This window comes from Lissotriton vulgaris, chromosome 12 (genome assembly GCF_964263255.1).
Source record: "Lissotriton vulgaris chromosome 12, aLisVul1.2, whole genome shotgun sequence".
NCBI classification, from domain to species: Eukaryota; Metazoa; Chordata; class Amphibia; order Caudata; family Salamandridae; genus Lissotriton; species Lissotriton vulgaris.
The window spans coordinates 143,225,238-143,241,509 of NC_141700.1; the positions used below are offsets into that span (position 1 = coordinate 143,225,238).

General features: G+C 42.6%; 1 protein-coding gene across 2 annotated transcripts in view; it reads left to right on the forward strand.

Annotated features, from left to right (window-relative positions):
- The window catches only part of LOC147673695 (sodium/potassium-transporting ATPase subunit alpha-2), a 393,987-nt gene that overhangs the window by 211,583 nt on the left and 166,132 nt on the right, over positions 1 to 16,272 (forward strand). For both annotated transcript variants that reach the window (XM_086947613.1, XM_086947614.1), the window contains exons 4-7: positions 5,648 to 5,851; positions 9,008 to 9,121; positions 11,671 to 11,805; positions 12,223 to 12,340. In XM_086947613.1, the coding sequence (XP_086803739.1) occupies positions 5,648 to 5,851; positions 9,008 to 9,121; positions 11,671 to 11,805; positions 12,223 to 12,340 (571 nt within the window). The remainder of the gene's footprint in view (positions 1 to 5,647; positions 5,852 to 9,007; positions 9,122 to 11,670; positions 11,806 to 12,222; positions 12,341 to 16,272) is intronic.

Genomic DNA, 16,272 nt, shown 5'->3' on the forward strand with positions numbered 1-16,272 from the left:
AACAGAGCTCCATTCAGTAGAATTATTAAAGTTTTTAGCAAAACCTAGTGCCTGAAAGATTAAAGTGCCAACCACAGACATCTAGTTATGAGAGATTCGGTCAAAGTCAAAAAAATATGTTGGGCTGCACTGGTCAGCGCTTACCTTTAGACGTTGAAGGCATTTTGAGAAAAGGTTTCTAAGATAGTAAAGTTCTGCGGGGCAAGAATGCAGGAGATGTCGAAGGCAGTGTCGTTGTCGGGGAGCCTTGAGTCGAAGCTCTGGTGAAGAGTTTTACTTTCGGACAAAGTATTTTTTGGGGAAGTTGCGGACGAGGCAATGCGCTGAAGTCGAAGACAGTTCCATGAGGACGATACACCTTTATCGAAGGAGCGCTAAACAGGATTTGTTGCTGCGGAGAAAAACATAGCAGAAGAAGCCGTGAAATGCAACCAGCGATGCACATCAGGGGATAGGCGAGCTGGTTAGTCCTGGTCTCTTCCTGGCTCTCAGAGAATATTTTTGCCACGTATTTTCTAGGTCCTCAGTTTTCGAATTCGGCCATCTGAGCAAATTTAGCATCACAAACAAGGGTCCAGGACTTGTGGGGCACCATTTGGGGGTTCAAGATGGTGGGAGCCTTTTGTATTCCTGTGCGTCTCTACAGGAGATCAGCAAACTACTCCTTGGAGTCACTTCGGCAGTCATTGGTTCAGGTGAAGACAAAGGCCTCAACAGCAGGGCTGGCCTCTGAGGGTGCAGGGCAGGCTCCAGGCAGCAAAGCAGTCCTTCCAGGTACTCGAAAGCAGTGTTGCAGAGTGCACAGCAGAAGGCAGTTCCCTTAGAGTCCTTCCCAGATCCATGAGTGAACTCAAGAGTGGGTCTGAAGGCCCTATTTTTAAACCCTGGTTCCCTTCTTTGGAAGGTGGGAGAAGCTTCTAGAAAGGTTCTTTGAAATGAAAACATTTCTTGACTCCCCTGCCCTGGTTCCAAGCTGGCTGCAGTGACAATGTGGAGGTGATATGTCCTTTGTTTGAAGGCCGTACACACCCTATTCAGTTGCAAATGGGATTATCCTCAGCTCCACCCCATCCTGCCATCCTGCCATTGTCTTGGATGAATTTATGGATATACCTCTTATTAGTTAAGGTTTTTTGACTCCCTATTTTTCTAAAAAAAATGTTTTTCTAAAAAAATATTTTAGGGAGGTCTTGGATATTCACACACGTTTACAGTGCTGAAGATGGTCTCATGGATATATATCAACAGAACAGCAGTGGGGTTAGAAGCATTGAGGACTAGTAAGCTTACATAAATAATAATTGCAGTGTCTGTTATCAATGTATATGGAGATTTTCTCACGAACTCCATATTTTATACTTCTGATTTCCATATAAATTAAATAGTAAGACATACACCCGTTTGTTGAAATTAATTTTTCCAGATAAATGAAATGTATAATATGCAATTGATTTGTGATGCCATGTTTAGACATCATGTGTAGCTGATATATTGCTTGAAACATTTACATTAAACAAAATCCCTTGTTGGCACCATTACCTATTTCATTTTCAATATCCAAGCCCATAGGGTATATTGGGTTGCCCTTATATGTGTAACAAGCTTTCTAAATGTGGCATTTTCAAAATTGTGTTTAAATACAACTTTACCATTAAAGAGGATCTTTCATTACAACTTCACAGATTCCAAACATAATCTGAAAATTCCTTTTTTCAATCAAGTGTTAGCACTTATTAAAAGTAATACGGCACCCTAATGTTATCATAAGGTTATCATAATGTTATCATAAGGTTTTCACAGTAGTGAAAAACGAATTTAGTTTTCACAATAGGACATGTAAAACCTAAAAGTATGTGTCCAACCTTTTAATTACAATGCACCCTGCCCAATGGGCTACCTAGGGCTACCTTACAGGTGACTTAAATGCAATAAATGAGGAGACTAAGGCTTGGCAAGAGGGTTAAAATGCCAAGTTGAATTGGCAGTTTAAAACTGGATTCAGGCTGCAATGGCAGGCATGGGACATGTTTCAAAGGGCTACTTAAGTGTGTGGCACAATGATTGCTGCGGGCCCACTAGTCACATTCAATTTACAGGCCCTGGGTATGGTATAATACTCTACCAAGGACGTACAAGTAAATTAAATATGCGAACCAAGTGTAAGCCAATCAAACCATGTTTAGGGGAGTGAGCACAATCACTTTAGCACTGTTTAGCAGTGGTAAAGTGCACAGAGTCCTAAGGCCAGCAAAACAAATTTAATCTACAAACTGGAGGTAGCTAGGCAAAAAGGTTTGGGGGATGACCACCCTAAGGCAGACATGTCTAACACAAAGTTTATGTTCCACTGGAATAGATGGATTATTTATATTTTCAAGATGTTTGTTTAAAAGAACAGTAGATCTTCACAATTCTACTGCGAGGTTCAAGGGGAATTTTTGTGCTCTTCTGGGTTGGGCATTTCCTGAAAAATGTTGAAGAACTCCTTTGGCCCATAAGGGCCCTTGGTCATGTGAGTTGGCCTATTTGGTGGACATTATGAGATTCCCTCCTCTGAATATCACAGATGAGTTAATTAATGTCATCGAAAGCGAGTATCAGCTTTTACACTTTTTGTAAGTGGTTTTCGGAGAGCCAGTTAGTCAAGAGTGGAATCTATTCAGTCCTGGAAAAAGGCAGGGCCGGTATCAGAATCAGAGCAGACGGGATGCATTCGATTTTGCTGATTTACAAAGGTCATCGAACTCTTCTTCTTTTATGATCGTCGATTGGCTGATTGGTATGGAAGATGGCTCCAACCTGGTACAAAGGTAGGATTTCAGACTGGTCTAACTAGGATTGCTAATGGACAGATAGCAATTCAATCACAATTTTGCGAGAGGATATAAAGCCCACAGTATAAGCTGCTGTGTGAGAGGTGTGATGTACTGTTATTGAAAAGCCAAGGGCTTTGCTTCTTCACTTTCTTGATCAGTTCTCTTGGAAGTGTTCTAACTGTGCTGGGAAACATCCTTAACAACGATGATTTTATAACGACTTACCTGAACAACGAAACCGGAACCACGACTTTCAAAAACCACGACTTTCCTTAACCGGTTAAGCGCGCCGCAAAGTCCGCCCCAGTGCCGATGTTCCATCGCGCGGGCGGAATCGGAACGTTCAGCGGACGTGCGCAGCACTAGCGAGGTAGTGCACGCGACGTCCGCCGAACGTTCGCAGCACTTAACGGCTTAAGCACGATTTCCCTAAACCACGAGTCTCTCCACTACCCTCCGCTCCTGTAAAACGTCACTCCTCAGAATTAAAGGAACATTAGGAAGGGGGGGGGTCTCCCCCCCCCCAAAAAGGACAAATAAAAAAAAGAGCTAATGGTATACGTTGTCAAAGCATACTAACATAGTACATTTAGACCCGTTTTTTTTATGAGTGGTTCCCGCAACAAGTATTGTAATTACAATAGTGCCATCTAATGGTCAAACACGAGATGTTTCATTTTGTGGTTTAGGAAGTCGTGCTAAAAAAGGTAGTGGTTAAGAATATCTTGAGGTTAGGCTTTCGTGGTTAAGGAAGTCGTGGTTTAGGCAGTAGTTGTTTAGACATACAACCCAGTTCAACTATTTCCTTCAAAAATAACTCTGTTATCCAAGGGACACAAGATTATGGTAAGGCTGAACGAAGGAACAGAAACCTAGTTCTAGGATGGATGTGCAAGTCAGGACGAGACCCAAAAAACACTGTCTGCTGAATTCTTTGGGGCAGATTTACAAGAAAGTGACGCATCTGTAGAGATGTGCCACTTTCCCTGCGCCACCCTGAAAAACCCTTGCGCCACCATGGATGTGCCGTATTTACAATACAGCGCCCCATGGTGCAAGGAATGACAGATGCGTAACAAATTCTGACGTATATGTTAAACCAAAAGTCACTCATTTCTGTAGTCGTCTCGCAAGTGCGACGCAACTCCAGCAATGCATGAGTAGGCCAATTCTCACTACACTGCATCACTCCTTACGCCTGCTCCAAGCAGGCGTAAGGTTTTGACGCTGTGGCGTCCTAGAAGTGGCGCAGTGAAATCTTGTAGATTTCACTGCTTCACTTCTACGAGGCTTTTTTAAGTGGGAACACCCACCCTGCGTACATTATAGGTGACGTAGGTATAATGGACGCAGGACTGTACAACGTGGTGCATCACCTTAGATGCGTCACGTTGTAAATGGGCCGCATTTTTACGCCGCGTTGCGTCACAAATAGTGACGCAACAGTGGTGCATAAAGGAATCTCCCCTTTGTTTTTATGTATCATCTTTCATTTAAGAGAGGAGGATTTAAACTTGATGACTGAATGGTCTTTGAACCGGGTTTCTATCGGATCCAGAAAATATAAGCCAGAGTCGATCCATCTTTCTTTGTTCCGTTTATCTTGAGTCCTAATACTTACAGAAATTGGTCAGTCTATAGGTGTGCAAATAAATGCTCAATAGTATTACTTAAAAGTTAACTGACGATGACTTGTAGAATCATAGACATAACAATGGCATGCTCTCTTCATAGCTGTTACAAGTGACTCCCTTATTGATGTGCTATTGAACAAAACTGGTGCTTTGCACTGTACAACTCAAAGAAAGATGTTGCAGAACATTCTGTTACCTGCAGTAGTTTTTGTTTTACTCTCCTTTGTTATTTTCACTTGAACAGGCCCCTCTCCTCTGCTATTGAAATGTCTCTTGCTAAAGTAGTGCTTTTCACATTATGTGAAAAGTTAGGGTACACCAGGGTGTAATCTGTTTCAAGCTGCAGTCCCTCTTGTTACTTTTCACATAACCTGTGTGACCCTGCATGCATGATTGTGGCTCAAGTAAACATTGTTTTTCCAGAGCACAGAGCAGGTCATTTACACTTTCTCCTTTAACACTTTTTGACAAATCCGTTGACTAACTTCATGTACACTGGGGTGTACTCACCTTGTGCACCTGTAAAAGAACAAAATCAAGCCTCTTCATGTATGACAAACTAATGTCATTGTCAGCGTTCTTGTATTTCTTCACAGGCAGCTGAATGCTCCTACATTTTCTAAAAATGTTTTACTGTATGTGGGTTGTATTGCTAGAATTCATTCTAATAGGAATTATATATTTTTTGTAATGTATCTTCCTTTACTTACGATTATCTCATTTTGTATGTTTTGGTTTCACTGCTCATTTTTTCTTTATTACCTTTAACTCTTACATTCTGTCAACATTTTCGTTCCTACTTAGCTTTTGCTGACTCATTTTACTTCTTATGAATCTTTAATTTGCTTTTCTTTCCCTTTTTCGTTCTATTTCCCCTGTTGCTATTTGGCTCTGTGCTACTCCCAGCCCCACTTTTCTATTATTCTCTCTCTTCTATGTCTGTTTTTCCTTCAGCATTCATTTCACATAATCCCTTACTCTGGCCCATTCTTTTCTTCTAATTCATTTCTACTGTTTCTTTTATTTCTTTCACATGTTTTTTTAGTTATTGTTTTGACAATTTTCTTGCTTTTCTTTTTTTATCTCTTTTTTATTAATACATTGTTATTGTCTCATTTGTTTGTACCACAGTCAACAATCCATAACTTCATGTTACTCTTTTTTTCCTATTTGTTCTGCATATTTCTGTCTTGACAGGGGCTAACAAATATTCGTGCTGCAGAGATCCTTACTCAGGATGGTAAAAATGCCCTCACCCCTCCACCGACCACGCCTGAGTGGGTGAAGTTCTGTCGACAGCTGTTTGGTGGATTCTCTATCCTACTATGGATCGGCGCGGTCCTCTGCTTCCTGGCCTACAGCATTCAGGCGGTGATGGAAGATGAGCCTATTCATGACAATGTAAGCAAACAACCAATTTGATCCATTGATCAATCGCCAAGTTTAAAGATGTAGCTCTTGTGGACTTAGCTTGCAGAGTAATAGGAGCCCTGTTGATCTTCATTTAGTTTTTAGGCTGAACTACTGTGTCACAAAATCTTACATTCCTCTTTTATTTGAAACATTTATACCAACACACACACTCTACTGAAAAGCTACTTCATTTCAATTAAATTAACCCCTTCCATGCGGCAGCGATTCTGCGCCTGTGCGGCAGAATCGCGAGTGGGCGGGTTTATGACGGCCCCCAGCCGTCATCAGCACACGAGCACCGTAGTGCATGACGGCTGGGGGCCGTCATCAGCATGCAAGGGGTTAAGTTCCTATGTTCCTCAATGATGCTCTGGTCTTTCGATTCTCCACCCGTGATCCTTGGTTTAGTGAAGACGACAAACACATATTTGAGTGCTGCACGTATTCAAAAGTCTTGCTGGACACACTAGCTCCTTCCTCACACAGGCCCTGCAGTAACCTTGTCAAAACTAACATTTCCTCCATCATTTTCATTCTTCCGCCCGTATCCGGAAGTCGCGTTGGTTGTCAGGCAGGAGCCTGAGCCTCCTTCACGTGGCAAGAGTTAAGTGGAGCATGGCTTTCAGTAATAGAGGTGGGGTGTCAAAACATGCAGAAAGCTAGTTGCACCTTGGAACTTTAACTTCCACTTTAGGAAGAATTAGACTACTTCAGGAATGCATTGATAACAATATTAACAGCAATCAATAATTATGGTACATGTAATACTTATAAGTGATTAGTCAATGACTGCGGTTATTGAAAACAAAGATTTTGAGGGCGAACAATTAATGTGTGCAGCATCTCAACCAAACTTAGCATTAGCTTTGCTAGAAAGTGTTGAAACAATTTCAAGATTTTCTTTTCTTATTAGCCATACTGTCATTTATTTTTACCACACTTCCATTCCTGTTCAAAGTTTAATTTGAAAACTCAGTTAATGTCTGGCTTCATATTGCTGTTTGCATTAACTTTTGTTACAAATAAACCCTTATGTAGAGTTGGATTTGGCTCTGTGCAGAAGAGTATTTCTCTCTCCTCTAATTGCTGTTTGGTGAATCGATCCCCTTCCTAAGAAGAGTTTTCCTTGCAATGCCTGGCGAACTTTTTTACATCTCAAAAGTACTCAAATTCATTACACATCACATTTTTCTTAAATCTCAATTATGCATTGTTTGCAGGAAGCAATCCTCTTTTTGGTCTAGCCTTAGCCAAGATCTTTTGATTTTACTTAAATTATATGTATAACATGCTTAGGTATATGGATTTTATCCATAGGTCTCTTATTGTGTCGTTCACAATTTGATTCTGCCCACTACAATTTACTGCATAGGGCAGTGGGCCCGCCCATTTCAGCCATTGGCTAAAATTACTGTGAGAGATCCCATTCCACCCTTTCGCGTGGTGCACATCCTCACAAGTAGTTCCCTTCAATGCCAGGGACTATTGTGGCAATGTGTGCTTTTTTAAACCAACCTACATTCGTGCTTGTATCTATTTTGTTTTAAGATTGACGAGGGCCTACCAGCTTCCCCAAAAAAACCTTTCGCAAAAACCATGACAAACCAAAACAAGTGTTGACAAATCCAAAAGCTTGCTAGCTAATGCCAGATCTACTGACTTGCATGTTCTAGTTGCCACGATTGCAGCTAATTCCAGGTGTCATGGCATCTCTTCTGCGCTGATGATGAAGCCAAGGTTAAGCTGTACTCAGGCATATCATAGTAATTCTCAAAACGGTGCACTTCATAGCTGTGCAGCTGAATATTTAGGCCTAAATTCTGAGCTGTGGTGGTAGGATATCTTATGAAGAAGGTCTTTTTTTAATTCAAATTGAGGATTAGAACAGACTACATCAGCTCTAATTGCAAAAAGTATTTTTTTAAATCAATGCTACCTAGAATTGTTATTTGAGAACGTGTTGGCTTTATGAGGACTCGCCTCCTCAAAGAGTTTTTGGTGTGCTCCCCTGCAGAGAAGCAGACTTTTAAGCCAGCTTTATATTATTTGTCTTTCATCTCAGTTCATTACTGTCTACTTGCTTTTTTATAATTCTACTCTGCACCTCTCTTTGAAGTGGCCCCCAGGCTTCCCCAGTGCTTGATAATCTCAGTAAATACAAATAAATAAGTAATTCTTGGAAAGGTATTAGTATTAGAGAGTGTATATATAGGGAGCTCACGAACATGCGCCTTGCGGTGCTATTTATGCATTCCACCCCCTTCGACGCGGGCCTGTAATCCAGGAGAGGATATTTAATAACAGGTACAGACCTCAGCAGTAGCCTATACTTCTATAGTATTACATGATACCAGCTTTTGTGTTTGTTTGGGAAGGAGGGAATCATAAACACCTTTCTTGAAAGCAGACATTTTAAAACTTCACCCAAGGTTTGAGCATCAATAAATTTGTTAAAATAATCTTCCTGCTGGGGTACACCGTTAAGGTGATTTAAATTCTGGAAAAATCACTTTCTAAATAAAAGCCAATCTCATGGGTGAAAATGTGGTTCTCCGCGCATTGTCTTCCAAAGTCATTATACAATCTGTTTTATTTGATGAGTGTGGGTCCCAGTGCAAGCTATAGGCTAATAGTTTTTTTAGAGCCTGCTATGGCACTGCCAAATCATGAGTTGGCCAATTCCACAGCTGCTTAGTTTTGATTCTGAGATGTAGCTCTTTCTTCCAACAGCCTACACTTCCTTTCTTTTTTATCTCACTCTTGCTGTAACACATCTTTATACCATTGCCCTTGTTTTCCTATCTCTGTCATGCTCCTTTCTCTGTTTTCTGCCTTTCCATCTTTTGCTCCAGGTGAAAGTCTGATGATGAATAACACTTCCCAATCGACAAAAGTGAGTGCCAATGCCCAACACCTACCCCAACAGCACAAATTACACACTGTTTCTAACATTCCTCATTTATGTGTCGGCGGTCACCTTTGCCCTAGTATTGGGTGTGGTTTGCAGTCATTCATCAAAGCACCCCAAGATGTAAACAATACGGTTTACGCATGCACATCACCCCATTAAGGTTCAGAAACTTGCCCATCCAGTTATCTCAAGGCTAGCACCACCATGCTTACAGTCATCTTCTTCTCCCGTAGCTGTACCTTGGCGTCGTGTTGGCTGCCGTTGTCATCGTGACTGGCTGCTTTTCCTACTACCAGGAAGCGAAAAGCTCCAAAATCATGGACTCTTTCAAGAAAATGGTGCCACAGGTACGTATAGCTTTTTTTTCAATCATCTCTATTTATTTTCTATAACTTCATGTTGTAGGGCGAAGCAAGAACCGCGACATTTGCAGAAATAATCGTCCTAATACAATTTACAAGTCATACCTCAGATTGCTCATGTCAGTGTTTGTGTCAATGCAATCTGTGCACTCACATTGTTCACACCAACATGCAGGTATGTGTAACTTAACTGTTGTAGTAAAGTCTAATGGCAGGGTAATGGCTAAAATAGTTGTGTCCAGGGTGTTTTGCTTCATAATGGGTTCAATGACTTCAGAGTTCATAAATAATCCAGTGAAGGACTATAACAAAGTGACCTTTGTACCCTGTTCCAAAACTGTCTCTCCTTACCAAGCAACACATTGAAAAAGTCCTTTGCTGGAGGAGGCGTTCCCTGGGACTGATTCAGGATTCTGGATTATGATAGGATATCCTCTCCTCACATCAGCACTTCCTGTTGAGCTGTGACCAGGTTTCATTAAAACCAAATAATAATGGTTTTTCATGTTCCACTCCATGAGAGTTTACTCTTAATCAGGCTTTAGAATAGTCTTCAAGCAAGTCTTCACTTACACAAAAATAAAACTAAGTTTCAAGTTGTGGGATCTGTCTAGCATTGAGGTGCTGAGGATACCATTACTTTATGAATATTGAGCAAGCAGTAACAAATATATTTTTGAACCTAGTTCAGTTGATTTCTTTTTTATGTTACATATACTTCTTGCAGTAGCCGTTGTTTTCTATGTATACGGTTCCCATTCCCTCGGATTGTACATGTGTCTCTGTATTGGCTCTAACAGCACAGGAGATGGCTCACATTCTGAGTAGTGTGCAGCATGTACCTCTAGGACATAACTGTTGTCATGCTTCAGCATGTATACCGTCTCCATCTTGGTTTGCATGTGTCACAAAACGTTCAATGCCAGTCTCACACTTGCGGAGTAATCAAACCCACATACCCTGTTTTGTTCAATACTATGGAAGTTTTTTCACCAACCCACATGTGGCAGCATGATATAAGATGGCTGCGCCCATATCTGGGCCCTCAGGAAAGATGGTAAAGGGAACAGAAACAATTAGTCATGAATGGGAAACCATAAATCCGCACATACGCGCACACTTGAACACGCAAAGGTCCTTTAATCCTGTCCACCAAGTGCAGGTGCGCCTACTCCGTCCTTGACATTGGATCCCTTGAAGTGTCCCATCTCTACTCTCAGGCGGTAGCACAACAAACAGTGAGGTGGCAACAAGTGCGTGTGAGCATGTACCAGCCCGTCCCATCTTTCTGGTGCAGGTGAATGTGGATTATGTCCTGATGTCTTCTTTGAATTTAGTGCCAACGCTGTGATCTCATCTCTGAAACAGTGTAAAAGGATCTAACTTAGTGCCCTGAAATGTTCACACCTGGGTTGGTTTCTCTACCGTGGTTATTATCAGTATCGCACTCTTACTTCCAGGTCAGCAATCACCAGCTCCAGTTTCCAGCAGCTCCTACCCATCATCTGCACTTTTCTGCACCTCACAAAAAGGGGTGCTCCTCAAGGAAACCCTCAGGGAATGTGCCTGCCAGAGGCTCACCTAGGCACACTGACAAATCATCAAACCCTTGGGTTTCTAGGTGTATGGTCCTTTCTCCTGGAGGGGTCTCTTTTTCATCTTGTATCAGACCATACTAGGATGATTTCTGTTCTCTGCCAACAACTGCTGGAAATGACAGGCTGAAGAGCCCGCAGATCAGCCAAGCGGCATTATCCCTTGTGCATCTTGTTCTCAGGTTGCTACCTGGAGCTGGAAACTTCCAGACCTGACATACCTTTACACTCCTGTTGACTGCGTCCTTTAGATGACAGCAGTCCTTGGCAGCCATCCTGGAAACTGGCTAAAGCATGTTCGCCATCCTCGCCTTCCTTGCCTGGAAGAGATACATTGTTTAGCTTCTTTCTGAGCCGGACGTCACCTTCCCCCTCCCATGGTATCACATACCCGGTGCTCTGCATAACACTGCACCTGCTTCAGTCATCTGGCAATCTGCAATCCCCCTAACACACACATTTAGGGAAGGTAGATGTACATTATGATTATTCTATGTGCAAGCACTTCCAACACTTTCTCATAGGCTAACCTCTTTGCAAAAAATGCAGTGATTTATCCATATACGCTCAATTTGATCATGTGGAGCCTGGCATTAACACTCAGTCTTTAGGTTGTCTAAGGCAATAGTTGGTTTCAGTGCCAGTCTTCGAAAACACGTCAAAGAAAGTTTAGTTTCAAATGGTGTAGACGTACAGCAGATGAGGAGGGAGCGGGGTGCATCTCACCACCACTTCAAAAATCCTGGAACTGCAATATGTCTTTGAGCATTAGTGAAAACTGCAAGACTCTAATGTGCAGTTCTGTCCAATGTAAACCACTGGGGAAATACTTTGCCTGATGGTTTACCATTAAACCAGTGATATAAATGAACTCTTTTCAGACTTTTTGTGGTCACATCAAGTTTGTAATGCACTAAATCGGTTCATTCTTTGTGACAGCAAGCCCTAGTCATCCGCGAAGGGGAGAAGATACTAATCAACGCCGAGGATGTGGTCGTTGGCGAGCTCGTGGAGATCAAAGGTGGAGACCGGGTCCCAGCAGATCTCAGAGTGATTGCATCGAATGGCTGCAAGGTAACGGGTCTTGTAGAATGGTGCTGAGGGATTACATCTTTGTGATCAACAGATTGGGAAACACATGTAATTGACAATCAAACTACATCCAGTACAAACAAATCTGATATTTTCGAAATGTTATCAATTTCCTGTGGAGTACAAGGTGCTGTTATCAGTTGAAGAATACAATCACTGTTTCCTTTATTGGAGAGAGGGAGGTGAAAGTGGTCCATCTGTTATGCATGGAAATAAGGCTACACTCTTCCATCACTGCCTGTAATTTACTTACTTAATTGGGTTTTAAGGTAATCAAGGATTAAACAGGGATCATTTAAAGATTAAGAGCATAGATCTCTTCTTTTTCACTGTGGGAGTGACTTTCTCCCCACCATCCTCTGTCTCTCATGCTACTTCATTCTTCACGGTTTGCGACAGGTGGATAACTCCTCCCTGACTGGAGAATCGGAGCCACAGACCCGCTCACCAGAGTTCACTCATGAGAACCCACTCGAGACACGGAACATCTGCTTCTTTTCCACCAACTGTGTTGAAGGTGAGTCTACCATGATCTCCGACTGTTGAACCCTTGTCTGGCTTGACATTAAATGAGTAACAGTTGCCAGCAGTGTTAAGTTGTTTTCCTTTCACAATGAATTGAGTCAATCTACACCTGGAAAAAGCTCCTACATTGTTTAATGTGATGTCAGTTAAGGTTGTATTTACCAACTGCAATATCTGGCAATACATTAGTTTCTTGGTCCTCAGGGAATTCAGGATGTTTTATGACAAACTTGGTTGGTGGGCTTTACTTATGCTTACATGTTTCATGTTCAGTTTTTTGCTTATTCCCGTGGCCTTTTTTCGTGCCTCTCTGTTCTCTCTGTGAATGCACATCTCTGCCCCAGTGTTGGGCCAGAGACAGCTCTGTGTCCATGTCTAGCGCGTGGATATCCTGTTGGGTGATTAGCCGCGCCTTACAAATCCTGATTGATTGGTGTCTAAGTGTGTGTAAGTGCCAGGGTTAGTGTTCATGTCCAAGTCTTCCTTTCTGAGTGAATCCCTGTCTCAGTTCCTCCATGTCCCAAGTGTCTGCTTGTTCCATCGTCCTTCCTCGCTAGTGCATTCATGTCTGTCCTGCTCTATGTGCATGGTTCAGTGATCTTGTTTCTTGCATTGTCCCTTTGCCAGCTTGAATTCGGTGTCTCTACATTAGTGTTTGTGCCCCTGTCCCTGAGCCTACGTCAGACCCTTGTGCAGCACCCAACACAACTGTGTAAGGAATGAATTGGACACGTTACAATGCAAACTTTTACCACGCATGCCTTTACAATGCAGTATTTATAATGCCACATCCATTACAATGCATGATTTTACTTCGCATGCCATCACAACGCATTTTTAGAAACTACACTTACAGCGCATTCCATTACAACGCATAACATTACAACGCATACCATTATAATGAAAAATACTTTTAGGGCAGGAGTAGTGTAAGTGTTGGATAGTGTAGGGGTAAAAATTACTACTTCCCATTACTTACCTTATAATGCTTTGTAATGGCATGCATTGTAGTAGCATGCTTTGTAATGGCATGCGTTGTAGTGACATGCATTGTAATGGCTGCATTGTAATGGCATGCGATGTAAAGGATGTTGCGTTGTAATGACTGCGTTGCAAAGGTAGTGCGTTGTAATGACTGCGTTGTAATGGTTGTTTCCCGCAAGGAATACTTGGAGTGCTCTCAACAGCTGGCAGCTGCTCAGGCTGTATTCTGTCCATTGTTTGACCCACTGTGTCACTCTATACAGAGACCAGCCACATGTAAATCAGGTTTAGTCCTGCTCCAAAAGTAACAGTCCTGTCAGGTCTGCACAGCCAGATCCCTCCAGACAGGAACACAAGCAATCAGAGACCAGTTTCAGTCAATGACTGGGTCTCCCCCCCAAGTGTCTAAATACATGGCAACGTCCATGTGTTTGTGTTTATGGTTAAGCCTCCTTGGCCCATCATCAGCTTTTGGGTCTCGCCCAATGCTCATGCCTCCCTCTTGCTGAGTTCATGAAAGTGTCAGTGTTTGTGTCACAGTGGCATTGTCTCTGTGCTTTTGTCATTATCCAGAGATCTAATCAAGCAATTAATTTATCAATATACTTTGATAAATAACTTAAATCATAATAAGTCTTATATTGCCGTCACCTATCCCCTTTTCATGCATGTTCAAAAATTCTTACATCTTAACTTCACTTCTCACCTTGTTATCAATCCTGTGCCATAGATACTGGCATGATTGTAAAGTATAATCAGAACAGCCTAGTCAAAGTATCAAGAAGTAACAACCCTGGAAACCCCCCCAAAATGTCTGCTTGCCGGTAGATACCCAGCTCGTACCTTCCCAATTATGAATGGGTTTTTGGTCGTCATTCCTTCCACACCACCTTCCGGTGCACCCACAAATCTCCCTGGCTACCATTCTGCTGCTCGTTCAAAACCTGCATTTTCTGCTGTGTTTTTTTGTCCCTGACAAAATATTATGGCTGCAGGTTTCGATGGCTCTGCATCTTTTTAAGTCAGCCACTTGCCGCTGATGGGTGTCATGATGTATTTGTGCTAAGTTCACTTTTTTCTGGACGGTCAGTTCACTTCATCTCTTCCCCCAGGTTGGACCTCCAACTGTGTCATGGACCATGGCCCCCATTTTCAATATCTGTGACGGCGAAAGATTTGACTCGTACCTTTGTTCCGGGGTGGGGATGAATGTGGAAAGTCCATCATGCCATCCGTTTGGCACAATGTGACTTCACAGGTGCATTCAACACAACAACCTTGTCAAAGTCAACACCATTAAGTGAAATCTCAGGGCCTCAGTTATGAAAATGATTGCGCGATTCGTGAAAAAAGCAATGCAACAATTTCCACTGCGCCCTGCTTGCGACATGATGGGTGCATCATGACGCATCATGCCGGAAGGAATGACAGATATGTCAGTATTACTGACGTACCTGGCAGCGCACAAGTGAAGCATTGCTGGGGTGTGTCTGACAACAGACGCAACTCCATCAATGTGTCCTTTCACATGGGGCACGGCCCATGTGAACGGGCCTGCATCAGTCTTACGCCTGCTGTGAGGCAGGCGTAAGATATTGATGAAGTAGCGCCTAGAAGTGGCGCGGTGAAATCTCATAGATTTCCATGAGCCACCTCTACAAGGCTTTCTTGCGGCGGAATGCCCCCTCTGCATACATTATACCTGACGCAGGTATAATGCAGTGCAGGGCTTTACAAAGTGACGTGCTTAGATGCGTCACTTTGTAAATAGGGCTCAACATGCCGCTGCGGCGTCTCAAAAAGCTATGCAACTGCAGCGCAAAATTGACGCAGGGGCTCATAGATAAGCCCCTCGATCTCTATACATGAATGCCTAATGCTGGCATTTCTAAGCTTACTGAGTTTTGTCAGAAATGGGATCTGTGGCACAGGAGATAGATGAGTGCCCAGGATCAAACAGTTCGATCCAGTGGGAGATTAGAACGAGCCTTCTAATTACACGAATAACAATGTATGAGCTACACATGATCTGGTACCAGTATCATCATATCATCTGACCACAATTTTGTACAAATCAATCACTATTTAAACAAGTTACATATGTTTATCCTAAAATCAGTCGTTCCTTTGTATGTAAGAATCACCAGGGGTCTCACTTCGGAAAAGTGATGCATCACTGCGTGAAAACAGCGATGTGTCAGTTTTCATTTCGCCCTCCTTGCGACATGCTGGAAGGGTCATATTTACAGTATGACGTATGATGTCGCAAGGAGTTACAGATACGTCAGTATTTCTGACATATCTGTAGATGCAAAAATGACGCATTGCTGGAGTGTGTCATGAAAGTGACGCAACTCCATCAATGGGTCATTTCACTTGGGCAAGTCCCATTTCAATTGTGCCTGCGTCAGTCTTACACCTGCTGTGAGGCAGGCATAAGATATTGATGCATTTGCGTCCTACAAGTGGTGCAGTGAGAGCTCATAGATTTCACTGCTTCACTTCTACGAGGCTTACCTGCGTCAAAATGCCCACCCTGCATACATTATACTTGGCGCAGGTATAATGTGGCACAAAAGGGGGTGGTGATGGATGGAGCATCTGAACCAATCAAACACTCACACCCAGTCAACAGATCTGGGTTTAATCCATCACCGTTCTTTAGCCCACTCTGCCACCCCAGTTCAGACATGGCCATATGCAAATCAGTCTGACCCTGTACCTCATGGGAACAGTCCAGGCCGAACTGCCCAACCACGCCTTCCCTGGACCGGATTCAAGCTTCCTAGGGGTTAACAAAGTTTACAAAGTGACACATCTGCATAGATGCGTCACTTTGTAAATATGACGCAACATGGCACATCTTTTTACCCTGCTGGTGCGTCACGAAAAGTAAGCCCCCAGGTATTTTTCAAACTTCCAAGTAATTTTAAGTAAATG